The 25,271-nt window shown below is 38.2% G+C and overlaps 1 protein-coding gene across 4 annotated transcripts in view; it reads left to right on the top strand.

The window, feature by feature from the left end:
* The window catches only part of CDK5RAP2 (CDK5 regulatory subunit associated protein 2), a 72,687-nt gene that overhangs the window by 11,537 nt on the left and 35,879 nt on the right, over positions 1-25,271 (top strand). For all 4 annotated transcript variants that reach the window (XM_031556170.2, XM_031556169.2, XM_003211223.5 and 1 more), the window contains exons 8-18: positions 835-994; positions 2,288-2,341; positions 2,747-2,866; positions 3,481-3,573; positions 5,261-5,479; positions 9,885-10,055; positions 10,896-11,069; positions 17,379-17,476; positions 20,082-20,212; positions 21,768-21,883; positions 23,384-23,512. In XM_031556170.2, the coding sequence (XP_031412030.2) occupies positions 835-994; positions 2,288-2,341; positions 2,747-2,866; positions 3,481-3,573; positions 5,261-5,479; positions 9,885-10,055; positions 10,896-11,069; positions 17,379-17,476; positions 20,082-20,212; positions 21,768-21,883; positions 23,384-23,512 (1,465 nt within the window). The remainder of the gene's footprint in view (positions 1-834; positions 995-2,287; positions 2,342-2,746; positions 2,867-3,480; positions 3,574-5,260; positions 5,480-9,884; positions 10,056-10,895; positions 11,070-17,378; positions 17,477-20,081; positions 20,213-21,767; positions 21,884-23,383; positions 23,513-25,271) is intronic.

Below are 25,271 nucleotides of genomic sequence, written 5' to 3'. Positions count from 1 at the left end.
AACGATGCTTCAAGTGTGGGAAGAAATTGTCAGTACTGAATCACTGAAATGAAGGCTGTGTGGAGTAAGGAACTCTTCTGGTGATCTGTATTGGCAGGATCCTCTGTCACTCTATGCTGACATATCTAAGTACTTGCAGGATCAGAAAAACAGTGCTGATGGAGGAAGGCATTTGACTCCTTGAAGCAAACTAACCTGCAATACTTTAAAATTGTCTGAAAGTAGCACATAGGGAGTTCATGCTGTATTAAAAAGATCCTTTCACCATCTGGGTTGCAAAACACTAAGAAGATCACAGCTGGCATCTTATGCCAGAAAGTTTTCAGGTATAACTCTGTCAAAAAATGGTAGCACTGATTTTAATTGGTTTCAAGACTAGAGGTGCTGAGGTGTGTATCTGACTGAAGGAGGTAGCCATGACCTAATTTTGAGGTGGTTGTGTGGAATTAGGATCATCTTTAGCCACAAATACAAGTGATGGTACTTGAGGGACCCCTTTATGATGGTACGTAACGATGTGTGCTAGGAAGTGGAATGCACTGATAAGCTTTTGTGTATAGGATAATGGAAACAAGATGTTGAAGCTTTAAGCATTTATGTTTAAAATAGTTTTGGTGGAAAAGAAAAACAAACATGTTTGTTGCTTGCTTCAAGTGGATGGCACTTCTAGCTTCTCTGGAGGAGGGGGGGGTTGGGGAAAGAAAGGCTCCCTCAAATTTTACAAGTATTGTCTGGAGTCTTCAGCTAGGAAGGCTGCCTGCAAGATGTACTGCAATAACTGTAGAGTTGCTGATAAGTTGTGCAAGATTAATATGAAAAATCTTATCGTTTTAGACTTATAGAGCAACTGAATCTGTCTTTGAAAAGTAAAGAAGCTGTAATTCAACATCTTGAAGAAGAAAACTCTCAGAGCGGACCTGGTGATGGGAACTTAGCAGAAAAAATTGAAGAACTTACCATTGCTTTGAGACATGGAAAAGCTAGTGAGATAGAGGTGAGGAAACTGTTGCAATTGTTACGGAGTAAATCTCACCTGGTCTGAGATTCTCAAGGCTTTGTGCATGGCAGTATGTGAGTGACTTAACAATACAAAATCTTCCACGATTATTCCTTTCTCCCTTTTTCATCCCCTATACAATCACTTTTTATACTGTGTTTTGGCAGCCAGTATTCGTTGTTACCAGCCATGCTTATCATTCTTTCAAAGAGAGATCATTTCCCTCTACTTTATAGTTGTTTCATCATAGATACTGTGTAATTGCTTTACAGAAGTATGTATTTTTAAAAAAAGCTAAATGTTACTAGATCCCCACCAGTAGATGACAGAACTTTTACACTACTGTAAGTTAAGAGTGTGACCTGGGAGTTTGTTTTTAAAAAGATATTTCTGTACTCTTATTTGGAGAAAAAGCTTTATTGAAGGAGATAAGTGTTAAAAAAAATTGTCACAAAATAAAGTGAAAGCATTGCTGTTAGCTTACAAAAAGGTCCAAGAGTCGTCATTGTATTTCTATTGTCTCCTTAAGAGGAAAACAGATACTTGACAACTTAAAGGCAGGAATAAATCTGAAGCCTTGCATTACTTGATTGTTTGCTTTTCCATTTGTTATTCACACTAACAAAACAGAAAGAAAAAAGAAATTATGGAGGCTGTTGTGCTTCTGAGAAAGATTCTGCCGTTTTGTTTCTGTCAGGAATAGATGAGAGCCTTCTTCAACTGAACTGAATTAAAACCTCACTTCTGGGTCCTACTGGAGTGAAATCAATGTGTCAGGAAGAACTATCCTAGATTCACAAGATTATTTTGTGTCAAGGTGAAAGCAGAGTCATCTTTAATCATTTCAAAGCAAGTGGACAGACTGTATTGTCCTTTTGGGCTATAGTGCTAGAGAAAGAAGGCTGAACGTGTTTGGTGCACAGCTCCATTTTTATATAGGATTATTCCTCTTTAAAAACCAATCTTTCCCAGAGAAAAGCGCTAATTAAAATCTCCTGTGTTAAAAGGATCCTGCTGACATAGCTAAGTCTCAAAAAAATGCACTTTTATTAGCTTACCAAGTAGAATTGTTCTGTCTCTCGTTGAAGAACAGTTTTCTTTCATACTGTGCCCAGATACATCTGTAGGCTACCAGGAACCAACTATGTATTCCTGCCTAATTGTTGACTGTAGTACAGTTCTGAGACACACATAGACTGTTTTTCCTCAAAGTTCATTTTTTTTTTTAGTTTTATTGCTTATTGTGTTGCTTCTGTGTTTAGAATCAATGTACCTGTTTTGTTTTTATAGGCTATTAAGATGGAGCTTAAAAATGAGAGAAACTCCTTTGAAAAAAAAATCCAAGTAAGTCCTAGTTGTCTTTTTTGCTACGTGCAGTGTGTGTTGGGATATCTTCTGTTATACATTCATAAATATGGAGAAGTTTTGACTAGAAAAGTAGTAAAGCAGCTCCTTTGGTTAATTCTTTTTTTCGGTGGCAGGAAGGATCCCATTGTTTTTGAAGCAATTTTCAGTGAAGCTGAAAGACACTAATTAAATATTAAAGCTCTATGGCTGGTACTCATGGCCAGCACATGATTAGGTTTCTTTCACTATATTCCAGGCTTATCTTAAGACGATGACTCGCGTTTGGGGTGTATTTAATATTAGTAATTTGAATTATATGAACTTAGAGACTCTACTTATTAATCTGCTGCTACAGCATCTCTTAGTAAGAAGTTAATGCAACTTGCACATAATCTAATTTAGTCTCTCGAAGAAGAGTTGCAAGAGAGAGAAAATGAGCTTGCTGTTGAAAAGAAGAATGGCTTGAAAAGGGATAAAACCATTCAAGGGCTAACTGTTGCACTAAAAGCAAAGGAAAAAGAGGTATGATGGCTATGATCTTGCTGGTTTTTAGATCCATCCCTGAATGTGTGTGCATGATGTGCGCGTGTCAGGGATTGTTTTCTCTCCCTTTAACTGTTTAGGAAGCTTCTAGTAGATTTTAAATTGCTCCTGTCATGCATGTAAGCAGTTCTCTTTGTTATCTATAGCTTTGGGCCTTCAGCTGGAGGGGGGAGGAAAAAGGTACTTAACTGATGCTTTCTCCCTTAAGAACTTAGAGGAAAAATGATTTCATTTAAACACTGCTGTTTATCAACTCTGAGAGCCACTTAAAAGGTATGAGAAGTATTTTTTTTGTTGTTGAGTAAGTAGAGCTGTCATGAAAAAAGGTGAAATAGTAGGTCAATGTCAGACGAAATTCGAATTTTATGGAAGAGAGGGAAGTGTTTAACTTGAGTGATAGGCAGTCTAGTGAGTAGGGTGTGAGGCGAGAGTTTCTTTATGTGAGATTTATTATGATGTATTTGATGTTTTTGTTCTTAAAAAATCTTTGTTTTGCGTAGTTGGCTGGATGGATAATGAGGTGGTGGGATGGCTATTACTGAGTTGCCATCCCTTGCAAATAACTTTCTATGTAATGCTCATTTTACTTAAAGAATGAAGAACTTGCTTCTGAAATTGAAGCTCTCAATACTTCGTTGGCTAAGGCAAGAGAGGCAACTCATCAAGCACACATCCAGAAATTCAAGGTAAGTAAGCAGTTAATGTGGCTTTCCCTGTCCCTGAACCCCTTCCTTCTCTGTATTTCCACGTAACATATATTGCTTTGTGTTTGAAAGTAAAGGATTGGAAAGTAGTTCAAAGAATTGGTTTTTTTGAATGCTTTATTTTTTATGTAACAAATTTTGCCCAAGGTAATTGTTTAAACGATTGAATCTTAGGATATCAGACTACTTGGTTCATTTTATTCTTCTATAACAACTGAGAACTGAGTAAGAAATACGTAGAAGCACAATGAGTTGAAGATAAAGGTGCAATTACGTGTGGAATTGAGAATATACTGAGTTCTCTGAATTGAATGTTTCTGTTGTTCTTCAAAAACTGCAGTAACAGCTCACCCTTCCACATCAGCAGAGTTAAAAAGGACCTGAAATACTTGTTTGTGTTTGTATTTCTTCATATAATCAATGTGAAGTCGCTGTTTAAAAAATAGCCATCTTTCTGCAACATCAGTTTCATTTACTTTTGTACGTGCAAGGGAGAGAAGACTTTGTGATGATAACCTATGTGTAATATGTAAAACAGGAGGAAGTAAAAAATTCTCTTTTAAAACAGACCAGGTAATGTATACCAGCTAATCTTAAACAAAAGTCTAGTGAAAGGTAGACTTGCCACTTTCAGTAATTAGTATTAATGGCAGTAACGACTCCCATTATGATGAATGTTCATCACTTGCTCTCAAATCAGTGGAAATGGGAGAGGTTGATATGTTTGCTTCTGCAGTATTCACCTAAGCTTTTTAACTGTCTGTATTGGGTTCTGATTTCAGTATCTAATTAAAATAGTAGTGTTTAGTTCTCATAAAGCACCTCCCTCCACTTTTTTTTTTCCAAAAAAGGTTTATTTCACATAAACCTGAATTTAAATGTACAATATTGAAACAAGTATATCCTGTGTTGTCTCTGAGCCACTTTGTCCTCTGTGTGAAACTGTAGGGTTTTTTTTTTTTTGCTGTTTAATACCACACAATTACTGCTTTATGAAATATTAGTCTAATTTAATCCTTTTATTTTTGAGCTTGATTGTTTTTGAGTTCTGGGTTTAAAAAATGTGCAACTAGTCCTTCCTGCCCACAGAACCCATATTGCACAGTGTGTGACAGAGCAGGCCTTCCTCCTCATTACTCTGCTCCTTAGCTCCAAACTTGAGTTGAGGGCAGTTCTCTGTGAGTAGATCATAACCTCAGCTCCTGCCACCTGTGAACTTCCAGGAGGCCTGTTGAAACAGAATGTGGTAAGGAAGAAATCACACTTGCTGTTTTATATACCATATATGTGTATGATTTGATAACTTCTTGGCCCAGTCTGGATTCAAACTGTCCCCAAAATAGAAATTTTATGTAATGAGAGCTTTGGGAACCAATAATAATACAGTCTCATTTGTGCTGTGGATTCCTTTGCACGTCAGCCTTCATCTAATTCTTACTTATCTAAGACTTTGTCTTATGTTAGATGTCACTGAAAGCTTTGTTCCACTGGATACTCGAGACAATTTTTAGTATAATGCTGGTATGTTACTTGGGTAACTCATTTCACTGGATTTTGGTATCAGGAACTTAAAGTGGTAGAAAGAGCTCATGTGGGGAAAGCAACAGCAGTAAACTTGCAGGTTGTACAAAGTACCTCTATAGGCTTTGTCTGCTGCTTTATGTTTCAGGGTGCTGAGGATTATCAAGCTCTCCTGATGGAAAAAGAGACCCTCTTAGCAGAGCTGCGTTCAGAAAACCTCACAAAGGATGCTGAGAATCGTAAACTACAGCGGAGGATTAAAAGGACTGATCAAGAGCTGAATGATCTGAATTTAGAAAGAGAGAAAATGGAGAAGGAGCTGGATGAAGCACAGCTGCAGAAGAGCAGAAGTGACAAAACCATTAATGTTATTATCATTTTTTTCCTTCATTAAGTTTAGAAATACTATGTTTGCTTGTTACTACCGTATCCTTTTCTAACTAATTTAAATTTTTAACTGGTGCTTTTTTGGAAAGGCAAATGTATTTGCTCAGTGTTTAGAAGAATGTGGCCAGGAAGACCAAGGAAAATTCTGGCACAGAATTAGTCTGCACAGAAAAGTATTTTTTAAATCTTATTTTGATAGCCTTGGTTATGTCATAGCTAACTAAAATGGTTAGCCTTTATAAGCAGTAAGTGGTAGCTATTCGCTTCAATTTTCTGATTGCAGTCTGAACATGCCTGACACAGAATGTGTGTGTTATTTCTGCTGTATTTACCATGTTACATGTCTCCTTTGTCTTAAATTGCAGTATATGTAAGTTCTAATGCAGTGCAAGAATAAGCAGCCTGTTGTGCGGCCTGAAACTTCAGCTTGCTTTTCACTATCATAGCTTGGTCACTGTAAGGGCTGTATAATTAATAGCAATTTTTGCTTGTAAAATCCCCAAACCACAGCTTGCTATATATAAGAAAAAAGGTGCATCTGTTCCTTAATCTTTCTTAATCTTCTCTTTAGGGCTTTCTTGAAATGCGAGGGTAGATGTCTAGACAGGCTCTTCATCCAGCGTGCACACCTCATGCAACAAAGTGAATGATTGGGCTTACTCTTTTCTTCCTTCTGAAAAAAGGATGCACCTTCTGCTGAGTGCAGACATTAAATACTTCTCACCTCTCTTGCCATGCAGATTTTTCTTTCCGAAGGGCAGCACCTGCACGATGGGTAGACTCCTGCCTGGTTGCAAAGGCTGATAGTTTTCAGTTAAAAATTAGCCTCTTTTTCCTTAAATAGCATAAAAGATCAAATGAGCTTGTACTTCTTTAGTTTATATTTTGCCCTAATTATTGAATAAGGACTTTATTAAATATAGCGTGTAGATGTGGAAATTGCTGCCCTTGCAATATCACTTAAAACCAGTAGAGGGATCTCTTTACCTACAAAGAAATAAGATATTTCACCCCCAGCCTGTATTTATTTAACTTACAGTTTTGCTTGATTGTCAGCTGTGGTTAGGCTCCTGTCACACAGTCTTTTTCTTTGCTACGCTTTGAAATTTCTTCTGGGTGTTGAGGTTAAGGGGAGAAGGAACAGATAGCTCCCATCAGTAAAACAGCCACAAAGAACACATTTTATTGATTTAAGTATTTTGTCTTTAACTGTCTTCTCTATTCAGAATCTTTGTTCATCTTTAAGGGGAGCTAGAATATAAATCTGTATGGGAAAAGCACAAAAAATAGGGCTGAGTAGGGATTTGCCAGGGGATTCAAAGTTACTGGTATTACAGAAATCTATTTGACTCCATTATGTCCAAGTTTTTCATGTAAATGACTAGTTCCTTGGGGAAAAGCATTCCTGTCAAAAGATGAGCAGTCTTATAAAAATTATATCCCTAACCTATTTCCTACTCCTTGCAGAACAGCTGCTTCAATTTCAGAGTTGCTAGTACGTTTGGATAGAGCAAGACTGCCTGTGAAATGTTGCCCATTAAGCAGTAGATATGTGGGAGTAAAAAAATATGCTGTGATATTTTGCTGTTTGACAAATAGGAAACCACTTCAGTGATCTGATGCAAACCTCTTATGAGACAGCCCTAAAAATCCTATTCTGTTTATGCCCTGAGTTACCTATTTATCAGTGTTTCTACTCTGTTACGACCATTCTTGCTAGCTTTATTCTAAGCTGTCCTACCTCTTCCTCTCACCCAGTTTTGGTTACTTTTCACCTACAATGTTTGGGATAATGGCAATTTTTTTTTCATATATCTACTTAAAAATGAAAAAGAGGGTAGATGGAGGGGAGAAAAGGGGAGAAGCAAATCTCTGGATGAGGTTCTTCTGCCTGGAGGTGATTTGGGCATTACTGTCCTGCAACAGAAGATGCTTACGCTGAGTTACGACTGCTGAGTGTGAGCTGATCATCCAAGTGGCCCACAGTGTGGGTCTTCTGAAGCAGCACCTGTGCTTGGCGTGGTGTTCCTGGCACTGTGGGTTGGATGCTCCAGCTTTTGTGTCAACTTAAAAACTTTTTTAGTTCAGAGCTTTCCAGAAGCTGCTGTTGAGTTCTGCATCATTTTAGATCTTTGAAACAAGAAACTTTGGGCATTTATTCTTCCATACAACTGATGAGGAGTAAACATCACCATGTTCTACTTGTGTCCATCATCTTGCTGCATATATAACATCAAGTTTCTCTTGATGAAAGCCTTTGTCCAGCCTCATATCATTCAAGCACTTTAACCATTGTCTCTCGAGACCTATATACAGACAATTAGAGTATACTTGTTCACTTGTTTAGGAAATGCATAACTCACTAGGTAGAATTTATTATGGAGTTTTCCTGCATGTAAGTTAGGCTGAGGGGGAGGTTTTGTAGCTTCATGACTTAATTATCCACCAGTCTGCTTCCCATCTGATGAGGGGGAGGCATCTGCAGCAGTCTTTGACGTTATTGTGTTTCACATTCATTTTTCTTAGTTCAGCTATCATTAATCATAGGAAAGTCTCTTGGGGAGAAAGGTTGGCAGAAGGAATAGCAAAGTTTATGCTCTGAGAATGTAGGTACTATATTATCCTTGTAACTCAATGTATAGAAGCCAGAAGATTTTCTCCAAGACAATTTGAGTGGTCAATGAGTTCAAGCAACCTGCTCTAGTGATGGATAGTTTTGTGTGTTACAGAATTCCATCTCATGCAAAGAAAATAACTTTCAATCTCAACTCTTAACTTGTTTGGAGAAGGATTTAAGGGAATATTGGAGGCAGAAATACTGGAGGCAAACTCCATTTCCTTCAATAATGTGTATTGCCAGTCCTGCTCTTTCCCTAAATCTAGCCATAGTGTATGTGCTGCTTTAAAGGCAGAAACATAACTTCTGTGCCTGACAAGTGTTGTACACTGAAAAGTCTGAGGTTATAGGAAGTGTAGTACTATTATTGCCAACAGCATGTTTTCCATCTATACACGTCTGCATTTTCTCTTAAATCTATTTATGGTCTTCATAAAGAGAAACCACAGGGTAATAATTGCTTGAAGTTCCAGGACAAATCACAAGTTTTCCTTTAAAATTTACTTACTGACTTCTGATATAGTAGCTCAAAGATGACATAAAAAGGGGTCAACTTTGCAATGCATCATGAAGGTCATAAAGTTATGATTGGCCCTTTACTTCCAATTCAAGTGTTGTAGGTGATGTGACCCACGTGAAGGTTTCAGTAGCTGAAAGCCAGAAGGTTCTGCAGTAGTCAGACCTTATACTACTTCCACTCTGCAATTTATAGTTAGTAAAGGTGGAATGGAAACATTTCAGTTAGTACATATTTACAAAATTTGGAACTGATGCTGTTGTTCTCAGTTTTCTTAGGCAAACAAGTAGTTATTTTGGTGATGAAAAAATTATCTTTATTAGCTTGCAGAACTAAGTGTGTAAGTTTACCCATTCTTTCAAACAAAACAACATTTGATGAGGGTTTTTGGAGCTATTAGGAATGTCTTAGCTGACTCCTGATAATGAAGCTAAAATTAAGCAAGTAAACCAAAACGAGTTGCAAATGACAATTTGTATTTAATGCGCAAAACAGACATAAAGCAGGGAAGTAGTAAAGTGATGCTAAAGATTTGATGTGAACCTGCATGAAGCAAGGTAATTAAGTTAAAAAAAGGGCATAAAGCAGTTTGTAAAGAGAATGCAATTAAAGTGTCACTAATACTATTTCCCTGTACCTAGGATAAGAAAACTATTGAATTTTAAATCCCAGTGGAGATAAAAGTGAAGTTTATAGGTGGCTACCAGATGTGCAAACTATTTAAAGGGCTTATGATACTCCACAAATGGGCCCTGTTTGGAAATAAAAGGAAAACAAATTAATTTGAAGATGTGGGCTCTGTTACCCCATTCTTTGTGTCTGAGAAGTTTAGCATAAAAACCATGTGGAAATGGCACAACTCATCTTGGAGCTGCTGGAAGGGAAAAGAGCAAATGACAAACTGAATCAGCCATAAACATTTCTTTCTTATTCCTATCAAAAAAATAAGCAGACTCAGAAGTGAATGTGTGTGTTATTCATAACAGCCTTGGTGTCCATTCATTCAGTGTGAAAAGCATTTAAACTACAACAGTCTGGATTTTTAAAAAGCAATGCTGGTACCTTATCTAAAAGTTGTCTTGAACTGTATTTAGATATTAAGAGAAAGCTGTAGACTTCAGTACGTTCACCAGAACATGCAGTGATATGTGTAATCTAAAGCAATAGAAAGTTAAGCTATTAATGTGATTTCTCAATCTTGGACTTTTATTAAAATTGATTTGCTAAATATTCAGTTTCATTTTTTTGTAGGATCTTAGAAATCAAGTGGAGAAATTACACGGTGAAATGGCTGAGAAAGAAAAAGCTGTTGAACATCATTACAATATTCTTTTGAGCGAAAGCAATCAGAAGTTGCAGAGCCAAGAACTACTTATCAAGCAACTAACAGACAACGTCAGTCAAAAGGATCTTTTGCTTCAGGTAGGTAGAGCTGAGTCAAAATGAAAAAAGTGAAGTTATCATTTGACTTTGTACGAGGAATGATTACAAAGTCCCAATTGTATTTGGATTTGCTGTTGATTTTGATGATAATCCTTCCATTCTTATAATACTGTATTTGCAGAATGGACATATAATTATGAGGATCTGTGCCATTAAATAGATTTCTTCCTGGGGTTACATTAAGCACATGGACAGAGGGGGGAAAACGCTTTTCTAATATTTATGCAGAATTTTCACTGCTGTGATAAGATCCTTAAAAGCTTTGCAGTGCCTGTGATTTACAATTTGTGCAGAGATCAGAGGAAGTAGAAGTTGAGGAATAGGTATAGACAGTGAAATGTTCTCTCTCTTTTTTGGGGGGGGAGGGAAGAGCCAACTCCAAACAAACAAAGTGAGATAGTAGCTGCCTGAGTGTTACAAGTCTTGCTCAAAGCTTTTGCAGCTGGAAGTATGATCCTGAACAGTACTGATGGCACTCAACCAGGACTGTGACGACTAATAATTGAGCTTACTCTGCACCAGAGTGCATGCATAAATACTGCTGAGTTTTCAGATTTAATCAGCATTTTTTCTCTTTTTGTTTTTCGTTTTTTTAATTTTTGTTAGTATTTAAAGGGTCGAATAGCTGGCTGAAGCTTTTGTTTCTTTTTTTTTTTTTTTTCATTTCTATTTTGCTGTGTTGAGCTTCTCTTTTGTAAGATTTATAAAGAACACGCTGGATCATCCGTGGTTATTTCCTCAGTTTTGTTTCTGTGTATATTTTACAGTATAAAACCAGAGTGAGTTTTGCCAAAACGTCTCATTGTTTTCTTTTGTTAGAAATCTGATGAAACAATTAAAGAAAAGGAAGCAGAATTGCAAGAGCTGCTGAATAAGTACAAGAACCTTCTAAGAGACAATCAAGAACTTGAGCTGAAAAATGAGGGGTTGGTAAAGGAAAAACATGCTGCACAGTCTGAACAGTCAGTCATCAGGATAGTCAGAGAGTTGGAGGTGAGTTTCACATAACTGTGATCATCTGCAGATAAATACTTTGACATGAAATTAATCATGATTTTCCCTTTGTCTTCATGCTTGTGGATTTGCGTACACTGTAATTCATCCATGAAGCAAGGGGCAGCTTTTCTTTCAGACCAGTACCATTTGGGTCTGTAACAAAATGTTACAGACAAAATATTAGTACTTGAGTTATTATTTTTAGATTGCTTGAAATGCTTTGCAAGCCTACGGTTGTGATGCTCTAGATTTGGCATTAAAAGTGTACACAGAATTGTGCACTGATGAACTTGTAAACTTGATTCCTGAAAAGTGCATAAAATAATTTGTCTGCCTACCATACACATGTAGAGTTTTGTGGTCATTAGGGTATGGATACTTCTGTGAATGGGGAAGTATCTCTGCTGCTGAAGAGCAGTACAAAGGAGAACTTGTGCCCTCCTACTAGGAAAGGAGAAGGATTAAACTTATCTAATGAACATAAGAGAGAAGGGACCTTGAGTATAAGAAAAAAGGGGGTTAGGTGTAAAGATGTCTAGAACAAGAATTTAAAGCAAAACAAAACAGGAGATGGAATAAAAATATATATTTTAAAAATGGTAAATAATATATGCGCTTTACTTTATTTGGTGCCATAAATTGAGAAGGACTGTTGATACCTGAAACGTGAGATCAAAATTCGAAGTCTCAAAATATAGATATAGTTACATTTTTGCCCCTCTGTTTTGGCACTAGCCAAAGGGAAAGATCAAGGACTGCCAAGAAGTTTTTGAATCAATTGCTGACTCCGTCAGTGCACTGTTTATTGTTGTGCCCAGATTAGTGGAGAAAGAAGTTTCTTTTAGAAATACGTTCCGTTTTTTGTCTTTTTTGTATCACTTGCAGTATAGTCTGTTAAGATCTCCAAAAGGATTATGCAAAGCAGCAAGAACCAGACTGGTACTTCCTTATGGTGGAGAAAGCTATTTCATTTCTTTAATAATAAATTGGTCACTAATGATATTTTCTTGAGGATATTTAAAATGAAAAGAGCCAATGGCAAAGAAAACATGAGTACTACGTGTATTGTCACATTGTGAATACACTAGTGATGGAATGTTTAATATGTTAGGGACCACATTGTTAAATAAGGGAGGTGCAAACACAGCCTTAGACATGAGTTATTTGACAAGCACAGAGTTAAGGAGCTGCATCACTGTTGGCCAGGATACCAACAAGGAGTGTAACAAAGTGAATGAATATGCATACAGAGAAAATAAGGTCTGTGAAAGGCTGTGTAGAAGTTTTACCTGTGTAAAACAAACTGCAGTGTGTGCATGTACCTTCTGTAATGAAGGGACCTAGTAGTGATGGAAAATCATATAGAATTATTACAAATCCAACAGTGATTTTCTTTTGGGCACCCCACTTCAGATGCAGGTGTATAACCAGGAAAGAGAACAGTGGCAAGTGAAGCCATGCATGGTAATGACCCAATACCCACCTGCTAATCACAACCTATTCTGTATTGCTGGTTCACTTAGTGATTGTGAACAATACCTAATCACAACCCTTTGTCCTCTCTGCTCAACCTCTGTGTAAGATATCACCTCTAAGAACCCCTTTTGGCATATTAATCATAAGTTTTTGGACACAGATTATCTGGAGCTCTGCTCTCATTGGCTGCTTTCGACTCTTTGATGACTTTGCAGTGCTGCACCAACTCTCAGCAAATGCACAGTGGGATCCTCCCCACCAGAGAGAACAGAAACCGAGCTCTTCTGGCCTCACTGATCTCTAAAGTTGAAGAAACGGAATTGAGAGATGCAGAACTTTCTCTCTTTCATCATACCTTTTTACTTTATTTTAATGTAATGATAAATTTTAAAGCAACCAACATTCAAAGCTCTGCTGGGTGCCTTGGCCAGGCCGGGGAAGATAAATGGCAGTTTCCAATTAAAGTTTGGATTCTTGAGCCACTGTTACGGGCTAGAGAGAGCAGGGGAGGGAGGGAGTGTGCGAGAGCACTGCTGATGAGGTTAGTCATGCAACTGCTGCCTCTGGTATCTATGAAGTCTTGGAATTAAGTATTTTTTACAGCAAGGAATTTAGAAGTGCAATGGACTCATGTAATTTTGAAAACTGTAGATGATTTTGTGCTTAATGCTGCTCTCACTACCAATACTCCTTTACTTGCAAAGCTGTTTTTGTTGGACAGTTTGTTAGGCAAATACATTTCTAACAGATTTTTAGACCTTTGCAGTTCATTTCAATACTGAGAAAAGCAGGAAAAAGCAGGAAAATTGAGAACAGTGGCTCTTGCTCAATCCTGTATGTATGTTTCTGGGTTCTGTTGTGTTACACATATCACCTTGCATACAGCAGTAGGGAGCCAGTGATGTGAGTTTTAATTCTAAATTGGTTTCTCCAAGTGTCCAAAAGATTGGATTTGCTGTGATATCTCTCCATAATGTCTGTTTCTGAGAAGGGGAGCTTATGTGTCACTCGAGGGGTAGAGTAGGAAATGAGAAGAGCTGAAACCTGATGTTTCTGCAAACAACACAGTGCTTTTTAATTCCTGTACAATCAGCACATTATTTGACTTCGGTTATAATTACTGCAGTATTTTGGGAGTTAATGCTGTGCAGCCAGGGAATTGAAGAATACTGTGTGTGCAGTTGTGATGTCTGATTTACTGCAGTTGGTGAAGTTGTAGTCAAAGCATGAAGTCGTTGATGTAGCCAGTGCTGCAGTGGCTGGGTGCCCTGAGAACCAGAATTGGTGCAGCTCTGTGGATGTGTCTTAACTGGTAAAACTGATGCAGTGTTGTTGCCAAGTCATCAGGGAGATGGAAAGTGATTTTTTTAATACAAGTGTCTGTTAAACAGTTATCAGTGCTTTGTAGTTGTTGTTTTCAGCCTCTTCCAATGGCTGTTGTGAATGCATAAACTGGGAAGCAGTTCAGCTTCTGGTCTGATGAGATTGGCTCACAGCTGACATCAGCCATCGTTCCTGTCACGATCCTTGTGCTCACACACTGCAGCCATGATGCTTTTCACTGTTACACTGATTGTGGCTTCCTGGTGGGATGGGGATGTGTGTATTGCAGCAGTTTCATCTTAGCAGAGTTAGCCTGATGAAGTGATATTTGCAGATGTTTATAGTCCAGTAATCTCGCCATATATATCATCAGGAGGGGCCATGAGTTCCTCAGAGCCATCAGCTTTTTGACATTTTCTGTGGTTGAGATGACATCTTCTAAAAGTCAGCAGCAGTCTTTAGCTTCAGTAATTTCCATCTTCAGGTCTATGACTCACTGGCCTGTAAAGATTTTGATCTTATTAGTGATTGTTTCATTTACAGTAGACCATACGTCCTGTTCTCTGCAAGGTCGTAAGGAATGATCAAATCCTGGTGCTGATGGCTGCCTGGCTGGGTCAGTGCTGGGCTGTAGGTTGTGGCCTCATCTCTGTTGTTCATCCCCTGACCTTCACAGGTTTTGAAGTGACCCCAATGAGGCCACCAAACATTCCGGTGACGTTGCCACTAGGTTACTTATTGCAGAGGTACAACCCTTTTTCCTTTCATTGCTTACAATTGCAGAAACCTTTTAATGAAAATAAGTGATGTTTCCCACTGCTGCTGCTTAGCAATAGTATTTCAGATTTAAATATAGACTTTAATGTATTAGATTGCCTGCTTTCACGGGAATATAAATCTTCCCCTGCAATATGGTCCTGGATGTCTTGCAGCTATCTCTTCTAACACATTTTCCCTCACACCATGTGTCAAGAGGTTTAATGTTTCATTAACTCCCCCAGCATTATGGTCTGTGTAAGTTACGGAGCTGCCGTATGGTTTGTGTACCTTTGGGGAGTTGATTGGAATAATTCACTCCTACGCTTTATTTAGAAGTGACAGTAATGATGTACCCCAAAAATATGCGTGCTGTATCTTCTCATCCTTAGTATCCAGGGAAGAATCTGAATGATCAGGAATGCTTCTTCATAATTTTGCTAACCTTTACCTAGCTAATTGAATTTAGACTTTGTAATAATTTGCCTATAATCTGTACCATTTGGAATTTAGAAACGGCCCTTGTCTCCATTAATGGAGGAAAAAAATGTTGGGAGGTTTACATGAGGTTGCTCAGATTTTGGTGCAAATGTTGAACTGAATTAACTCATGAATTCAGAAAAAAGGCTAAGAAAAGAGGCAAGGTTCTGTGTAGCACTGCTTTGCTAAGCAGCAGTCACAGCCCCTGAACAATTGGTAACAGCCGTTATCTAATGTGCCTGTCCTAAACTCTCCAGAGTGACATTACTCAGAAAGACCTTCTAATTAGGGTACGGTTCTGTAGTATTTTCAGTAATAATTGCAAGGCTTGTATCAGACATATGGAAGAGTTCAGTAGAACTTTTAACAGACTGTTAACCAACTAAATTAAGTCGAAAGATTTATCTCTTCTTCTTCCTTTTGTGTCGTTGATCAGTGTTGTTGTCAGCGATGAACCCTCTTCCAAACTGAATTGCAATCAGAGTACTTGATGCTTAATGCCTATTCTCACAAGACTGGGATTCCTGCACGTTGCTAAGAGTCCTTAACTCAGGCTGTGAGATTCATTTTTTGACACTTTTTAAAAGGTATTTTTTATTAATGGACTCTGGATCACCCATCTCAGCCCGTTTGCCTTTGTGTTTCTCAGCACTCAGCCAGCAGAAGTCATTGCTGTGTGCTGCTTCTCTGCTCGCCTTGACAGTAAGCTTGACGTGAAGCTCAATATTTTGCTGTTCACCTATTAAAAAAAAATATATATTTAATGCACAAACAGCACGAGAACCTTGAAACGTGTGTTAGGGCACCGGTAGGGATGGTGCTGGTGGAGCGTGATGAACACAAAGACAAGGTCACTTCTTCAAAGAGCCTGCAGGGTTAAGTGGCACGAGCTGCTCTTTCAGCACTGAGATCTGTTATGCAGATTACTCAATGGAAATAATTTGATCAAAACTTGATTACATTTGCAAAATATTATTTAACATGTTTGCTAGCGCACTGCGAAGTACGAGCATAAATAATTAAAAGTAAACAACAGTTGTCCTTGCTTTTGTGCTGTTTACTTTGCAGAATATGAAGTTTTCAAATTAACAGTCTCTGCATCGTTAGCGTGAATTAACGAGATTCTACTGTAGCTGAATTTTTGTTGCAGTTTCCTGGCTTAGGAACTGCAATTGAAGTAATAACAGCTGCTTGAAACTCCTGGGTGTAGATTTCTTCCCTGTTAATGATGTGTTCGCTAATGATTTAGTATCTCTTGAGAGTTTAGTTTCCAGTCTTGAGGTTGTAATGTGGAGAAAATAGAATTACCTTTCATTCCCGTCCTCTGGAGTTATCTTGTCATGCTGGAGCCATGCACGCTCCCCCCTGGCTGTGGCACTTTTTTTGTTTGTGCTTTCAATTTTCAGGTGGAAGGAAAAGTGAGAGAGCAATGTGGCCTTTTCTTCTCAAACAGAGACAGAAGATACTGTGCCTGACATTAATACATCTACATTTCCTTTAGATATCCCAGTTATTTTCTCTTCTGAGCCAGCTGACATCTTAGGTATTTTTATGTAATAAGTGCAAGCAAATACTCCTTTAAATAGCTGCATTTTTTTGCTTCCTGCTGAAAAAGTGGCTGAGTGGTTGTTGGATTGAAAAAAGTCTTCGGAGCTTACAGTGGATGCTTACTGAGAAAGTAGCACAGGAGTCTGGATTTATTCTAGTAATAATATACCTTCTGTGAGCAAGGCTGCAGGCAAACAATTTTTTTTGTACAAGTAAAGAAAGCAGCTTGGAGTGACCCAGCTTGAGTGTTCAGACTTGACGAGCACGAGGCTGGCATGTACATCCTGTGTTTGCTGGCTCAATGCAGACCTTTTTAGTCAGAAATGGAACAGAATTTGCAGAAAACCCGGCCCCCAAAGAAAAGCACTTTCATCCAGAAAATGGAGAGGACTGCTAGGACAATGTTCTAAAATGGGCACTTGGTCTTTGGGCTTCTACTTGCCTTTCCCTTTCCTTCCCTGTGATAACAACTTGCTGGGTTGAACCGTTGTTTAGATAGCTAGCTCACTTATGATAGGTAAATAGCAAACCACTATTCACCTCCTGTAATAACAGCAGATTTAAGTGTCATAAATCATTTCCAGATTCATACTATTTTTGAGGTGGGCACTCCTGTTCAGTGACTTCTGAGTTGCTCTTTTCTCCTTTTCATGCCTGCACGAAGTTGTAGACATGCCGTCTTAAAAAGTGCATTAAAGATAACTGTTCTTTTTTTTAATTTAGGAAAAAAAAGAATCTGAATATGAAAAGCTGATCCTTGCTTTAAAGAAGGAACAAAATATTTATTCTACACTGGTGCAGACCTTTAAGGAATCAGATAGGTGAGTACGTTTCCTGTTTTGATGGTCAATCTGAACTCAAAGAAAGTTAGAAGGTGTGAATAAAGGTGCAGCTTAACTGGGTAGGCAGTATTTTGTGCAAGCTAATTGTTAACAGGTGATAAACTTGCTGTTGTAGTCTTCTTAAAAAAGAAATATTTTTGTAAAGAAGGAAATGTTATTTCAGTGAGCTGGATATTTCTGAAAATATTTCTCTTTGGATTAGATTTCCATTTGCATACAAAGGAAGCAGATAGGTTTTCAGAGGAGGTTCTTGTCCTGTGTTGGAATATAGGGGAAAAATCAAATCACCGTCAGCTGTGCTGGATGATTTACCATAGTCTACTCCTTCTCAAATAATAATATAATGCTTACTTTAAGAGTGGCACAGTGAACATTTTGATGAGAATTAAGCAGGTAAGGTTTTGGAGATGTTTAGACAAAATAGAGTAAATGAAATTTTCATAACGTTCTTTCAACATCAAGCATTCAGAAGCATTCTAAACGGCAGGAGGTAGTGCTTTTCAACCTTTTAATATCAAAGAGCACAGCATTTTAGAGAGAAATCTCTAACCTACTTTGTATTCTGCTATTGCTTGGCGTTTGAGGAAGAGATGTTATGATGAAATGAGGAATATTCTTTGCCTTCGGGTAAAAGAAATACTGTTTAATAAAATGTACTTTTGCTGTTATAATTACAAATATCTTAATTAGGTAGTGGGGATGTTTAGGAGGTGGCTCCTCACTCTTACTGCCTGAATGCAGTGGCTCATACCTGCCAGCTTTTTGGGAATGCATGTTTGTATTTCGCAGTCAGTGTATAGGAACTGTACTTTGGAAAGCAGCAAGTGAGTAGCACTAAGGTAGATGAGATCTAGAATTTGAATTAGGCACATTAATAGTAATGCCATCCTGTGCTTGGCCGCAGCTCAGAAGCTGTTTTAGAGAATAGAATCTTTCTCATTAGAAATAGTGATAGAAGGCAGACTATGGAGATTATTTCTTATCTCCAGGAAAAGATCAATGGCTTTTGTGGCAATCACCAAATGAAGGAGGGAGCCCATTTGGTTCAGTATTTCACACAAAGTGCCCTACCGTTGAAACAGTCTGTGGGTAAGGTGATTGTGTCAACACTGTGTAGTGATGGCAACAACAAAGAAACAGACCTGCTGCTATCTTTTCTTAGAATATCTTTCAAATGGGGAAAATTATAACAGTAGCTGACTGTGCAAATTGAATGGGGGGTTTTCAAAATAAGTTGCCTGATGTCAGTACCATGACATTCCTTGTCTCTCCAAGCAGAGAATCGATGCTTATTCTGATAAAACCTTTAGCTCATGAGGAGGAGAGAATGTGCTTACTTAGCTTCTACTAATGTCTTGGTTTGCTTTTCTTCTTAATTTTTGCTGAGCGTTTAAGAGAGCTTTCTCTTCAAAGATATTCCCGAGCCAGGGAGCGTGAGTTAAAGGAGTGGGTTCATGTGCAAGAAACACTGACAACAGCACACTTGTCAGAAGACAGACCGAGAGTCTTTTCATATATGCTGCCTTTTAATTAATGTGTTTCTGCAAGATGCTGTTATCCTCATGCAAGTATGATGCACTGTTTGCTCCTGTGTAGCCTCCTGTAAGGCAGATTTGAATTTTGTTTTGAAAGATTCCTGAATTCTTAGGCATTTCAATCTTGTGGGTTGGAAATTCTTAAAGTACTGAGGTTTGGAGTGAATTTAATGTCGAAATAAATCATACAGTGAGTTCGGTTGCACCTTATTTTTTATTAAATGCTGTTTATTTCATACTGTTACAATTTCAGTTTTTAGTGTAGTTAAGTCTTTTTATGGACTGATTGTAGCTGTCTTGTCGGTGCTGTTGAAGGGTGATGGCATGATCTAGCAAGGGACAGCTGGATGTGCTGACATGGAGAGAAGTAGGGGGCAGTGACTGATGCTAAAGTAAGCACTTTGGTGACTCTGCTAGGAAAAAAAAAAGCTGCTTAAGGAATTAATTCATGTTGACAAATTGTCATTTTTAAGTTTTGAAATTTATACCCAGTTAAGATAATTGGCACCATTTAAACTTGAAAGGTCTTTTTGCAGACTGCTGGCTGATGGAAGAAATAAAATAGTTGGGTTGTGCCCGAATCATATTTTCAACAAAATGTGATTATTTATTTATTTATTTTAAATACTTATTTTTTTAGGGGAGCATTGGATTGCATATTAGAGTCCTGTAGCAGGGGAACAGAGTTTCCATGGTCACCATATAATGGAATACACTGAGATTGGTTGTTTTGGTTTTCCTTCAAGTAAACAAACACCCTCACAGTTGCTCAACACAATGTATCTGCTTAAGCTGATTTAAAAGTAGCAACAGTTCAGAACAGCAAGAAGAGGATGTGGATGTAAAGGTTTGATACATCCTTTCTGTATAGGGATTAGTTAACTCTTACACATCAAAATGATGGAACTGTGCGATGAAAACCAGTGCTGGCTGCTGTGAAATGGGGTCTTTGCAGAAGCCTGGAGGCGTAAAAGATGCTGCCTTGCCTAACTTCGAATCAAAATCTAAATGTTTCTGTTTAACTTCTGGTTTTCTCCTTTTTTCCTTAGTTTAAATAGCTTGCAGGCAGAACTAAACAAGATCTTCATGTTACGGAAACAGCTCGAAGATGACATTCTAGCCACTCGGAATCTCCAGAAGGTCTTAGAAGATCAGATTAAGAATGCTAAAAACAGACAAGGTCTGTATGCATGTACAGCCCATCCCTTTTCTTGATCTTCTTGCACAAACGAAAACTGGTTTTATTGCACTCAGTTTGCTGTGATGGAGGAGAACCGTTTGAAATTAGGTAAAGGTGTAAAAAGACTTCAGCCTTCTGTACTAAAAATTATTTGGGGGATTTGTAACAGAATATCTTTGAGCAATCAGAACGCTGTATAAAGGGACAGCTTTTCTCTTTCCCCGCAGCAAATGTTAGTAATTCTGTGGCAATTCTACTGCAGCGATCATTTCAAGCTGCCTACAATTTTGTACCCATAGAATTTACTGTTTTCTGCAGAAATCAGATTCCTGGCTCTGTGGCCGTGGGATCACTTTCTGTCCCTGGAACTTTGTAATTGGATGATATTTTGCTAAACAGCTTGTGTCTCAGGAAATTGGTAGACTCCTCCTAAGGCAAGAAACACCTCCAGAGAAGAAAAATGTAGCCAGTAGTTTTTATTCTTTTGTAGTTTATTCAGAAATATTAGAGCTTTTAAATATAGTTTGGTTTTACTTCTTTGAAGATGTTTGGTTTTACTTCTTTGAAGATGGTTTAAGTATGATGGATATTAAAAGTTCACTGCATGTGCAGAGAGATCTATTTTGTTCTTAGGAGATATATTAAAGAACAACAAAGCCTGTTCACTTGGGCCTTTCAACTTAGAGTTTCCATTTTGGCTCCATTCTTTTCTCCACTTTGATAAGTGACCAAAAGTGAGATTCTACTTTTTCAGAGTTTCCAGCCTCCAGAATAAAGAGGTGATGAGCAGCCAGGAGGAGCCCAAAGGAACCGTGGGTACCCCTGGTCCAGCTGTCAGAAGCAGTGGGGCTGTAGCTGAAGCTGTTAGGGAAGAAGACTGAAATTTTGTGATCATCTGTGAATCATTGGATCCTCTCAGCTTCCGTAGGATCAGTGTCAGAGTTGGGAATAGAATTTGGATGTCTCCTCTTTGTCAAAATTCAGAGATGCTTTCTCGCTACCTAATGAGATAATATTAAAGAATTGTCATCTATGCTGTAAATGAACAGGTGTTTGTTGGAACATAACAAACCAGTCATGTGGTTGTAGAGGAAATGAATAACTATTTTCAATTCCACTTGTTTTCAGTTCCTTTGGCCCCAAAGCAAAATGAATTCTGTGACCTTGGCCAACCTGGCTCTTTGCCTTGAGACTTCTAACTCTTACAAATACAGCTAGAATAACTGCTCATGCCTTACTTATCCTTCCTAAAAAATGTTTCTAAATATAATGCTAAATATGCAAATTATAATGTGGAATTGCATCCAAAACTCTTGCTGATAACCACAGAAAATACAGCATGTCTGGTTGTCAGAGACACAAAGAAATGTAAGGACAAAATTGGTTCAATTGAACACAAAGCTTATTTTGGGGAATGAAACAATTTTAACAGGCTTCCCCCAGACTTCCTGGTAGGCTCTTATTTGAAAAGTCCTCTCTTTGCATTTTATGCTTTCTTTTCCTGCAAACAAATGAGAGTTTCTGAAATAATTTCCGTTGTTGGTTATTTTGACAGATGAAACACTATCTTTCTGTGGAGATCAAACATCTTATATGAGTATTTGCTTAGGAGAGCAAGATAATTTAAACCTACAGATAGACCATCTGTCTCTTGAAGAACTTAAGAAAAAGGTATTAATTTGTTTTAATATTTACTGCTTTTAATGACTTAATTCTGATTCATTTGTAGTTTGTGAGTCTCTCACGGGAAGAAGCATTTTATTTAGATATGACTTGGTAGTTCTGAAAGGATTTGATGTCCTTATCTATGTGGTTTGTTATCCACCCTTTATGAGCAATTTCTCCTTGTTACACAACATGAGCTTGAGAGTCAGCTGCAAGGTAGGTGAGCTGCTGCAAAGCTTTTCAAATAGTCAGACAGCTGGATTCGAGTTTCAAACTCAATGCCCTGTTTTAATGATCATGAAGTATGCCAACTGGAAAGAAAAGTTTTTGTATTAAGTATCCTACAATGCACATCTCACCTGCCCTTATTAATCATGAATATGGTAGTGGTGTCTGTAATTTATTCTCTATAGCACACTCCATCACAGACTTCACAATTTTTTTTGACAAATATGAAATGTTAAAAAGGAACCTTGAGGTAGGTTAATATTATCTTCATTCTACATAAGTAGAACTGAAATTCAAAGAAATTAAATTTGCAGACAGTTGTCAAGCAATAGATTAGTATTGGAGTTCAGAAAACTGTTCTAACTCATCATTCTGTGCGTTGATCTCTGAGCAGTGCACCAATTTATGATAAGGAACTGTGCTGAATGCAATTGTTTGAGATTGAACATGAGCGAGGCTTTCCATTTCTCATGGGCAGCTGAATTGTAGGCAAGTGTTCAAAATCTGGGGGTGGGTAATGGGAAGGAAAGAAGCTTGCCTTATACTGAGCAGGTGTAAGTAAAAAAGCCCCAGATTGTCTATCAGAACCATTCTGAGGAACACTACTTTTATCTCTGAACATATTCCCTCTGGCAAATTCAGGGACAGCATTAGCAAAAGATGTTGATGAACCATTTCTTGCCTCAAAAAAAGGTTCTATGAGTGAATACTGATCTGCTTTTCACAAATATACTAACTGCTCTAATAAAAACATTTCACCACCTTCTGCAAATGCTGCCTTCTTGATATAACTACGCAAGTCTGTGTCACTGTCTATTCAAGAGTCTTGAATGTGGCTGTTCACTCTGATGCAGATTTTATATCTGTGAAATAACTCAGTGGTAGTGTCTTATAGGGTGTTTGAGGTACAGGAACAGATTGCTTCTGAGTGTTAGTATTTCTATGTAGTGCTGGCTTCCCTTGCATCAAAAAGTTTCTTCATAAATCAGTCTGTTGTTGTGAGGTGCTCTTGAGTTTCTTTCTGTTGCTGAATAATGAAGTTTGGTGCTTCATCTTAGCTGGAAACTAGAGTCTTCCAAGTTAAGATTTCTTGAACACCAACTTACAAATACATTATCACGTTTTCCTTACATAGGGAGATTGCCTTATGAGCAGTTACAGAAGCCCAGACATTCCAACTTTGCAGTTTAGATTTCCATAGAGATGTATATATTATAGTTTGCTTTCATACTAGCATTGATGCCATCAGTTTTGCTTGTTCTTCCTTTGGTTGTTTAGGTTACTGATCTTCTCTTGATGGTTAAGGACCTGCAGTTAATTAATCAAGAACTTAAGATGAAACAGCTTGGATTCTTCACAACAGATTCTCAAGGGAAGGAGGCAGTGAAGATATTAAACCAGAGTGAGGTAGGTTTTCAGTGTTAAAGCAGTGAATCTGAGTCTCACCTCTAGTGTACCTTGTGGAATCGTTTACATAAGTGCAGAATGGCCATAAAACCTGGGGACTTTAGGTCGTTAATTCCTTATAGTAACTTAAATTAACGATGGAAATAAATTTAAGAGGTTAGCACAAGACCTCACAATCTCAATTCAGCAAGAGTTCAGTGATGTTTTTAGGAGTTTTTAAAGAAACAACATATATGTTAAAACGTTTATTGGGTCTGCCATCTGTTGGTTTCCTCATTTAGAAGAGGAAGAAAGAGTTAATTTTGCTTTATAAAGTAAGCAATGTCCTGTCACGATTGTCTCAGTACAAGGCACAAATTCCACTGGTGCCATCAGAAATCACAAAATATTCTTGGTTTTTCAGTTTTAAGACATACTTTTATTACCTTTACTTGAAACACATTTTAATCGAAAATATGCTTAAATTACAGAACAACCTTTAGGAGTGTGGTGAATGTAATTAAAATAATGAATTTTCAGGTTGTTGTAATGGTTCTGCACTGAAAAGCTTGTGGGCAATCCATTTCAGAGTGCTTGTGCTTTCTGTAGGTGAGTCTCCCTGGTCATTTGCAGTGCCATCCTGCAGAGGGTGCTGCACCCCCACCGATGCCATGGCTCAGACCGAAGGAATTTGTGTCATTATCGTGACAGGATATCGTGATCGTGCGTTTCCCTCGGCATGGGTGGAACATGTGAGGCTACTTAGGAAGCTGCCCACGTGAAATTAGATGCAGGATGGCAAAGAGTGAAACCTGTGAAATAGAAGCCCTCAAAATTCTTGTAGCAGACATAGGAATGTAAAATTTGGTAAAATCTGATTGCGTGTCAGTATGGTGACAGTGCTGGAGAGCTCAAAAGTTAGAGGAGCTGCGATTAAATGCTTTTAGTTTAAAAGGTACTATTTCATCAGCCTTGGCAATAAAGGGCTATCTTGTTTCCAGGTTAGGGATTGTGACAACAGCGCATTTTGCACGTTAATAACTGTTGTCAGAGAGACCACGTTCCATTTCTTGTGTGTATTTTGGGCAAAGATTTGTTGGCAGGTAGTGCTGAGATGATGCTAAAGAGGAATTGGGACAGGAACGGGAGCACGCACCCTTCTCGGGTTCTTAAAATGAACCCATCTTTCTTTTCCTTCCGAAAGCCAGAGCACAGATCAGATAAATGTGCATCCTGGGGTCTCTGCAGGGCATCTCCCAGGGGCCTGGTGCTCCGTTTCTTGGCCTCGTGTTTGGAAGGGAGTGAGGAGAACAGGAAAAGGTTGTTTGCGTACTGTCCTCTGAACATCTGCTTTCTCTGAGAGAAGCAGCCTCAGTGATTTCAGCCTCCAGGGCTCCAGGGATCTTTACAAACCAAGCATATCAGTGGTTCATTTAGGAAAAGGTTTTCAGTCCCCAAGGAAATACTTTAAACAGGCTGCTTATTTTTAGCAGACTTTTTTTTTTTCTGCCCTTAAGCCGTTGATTTGCTTCTAATATTTTGTTGAGCATTAGATTATGTTCCTTGGAGCACGGAAAGTTTCCTTTCGGCATCTCAGACGTAGGACCAGGCTTAAACTGCAGCGATTCCTTGTTGTGGTGTGCTGTAACCTGTTGGCCTGACATAAGAGTTCTGTGCTGAGCAGCACTGCTTATTTAGCCCAGTACTGGCCTGGGAAACTCCTATACTAGAAAATATTGAGGCAGGAGAGGTAGATGCATTAGGTGGATAAGTCCTATGT

Source organism: Meleagris gallopavo, chromosome 19 (assembly GCF_905368555.1).
Source record: "Meleagris gallopavo chromosome 19, MGAL_WU_HG_1.1, whole genome shotgun sequence".
In the NCBI taxonomy this organism is placed as follows: Eukaryota; Metazoa; Chordata; class Aves; order Galliformes; family Phasianidae; genus Meleagris; species Meleagris gallopavo.
The sequence above is the reverse complement of the archived record's forward strand: the minus strand, read 5'-3'. Positions and strand labels throughout refer to the sequence as shown.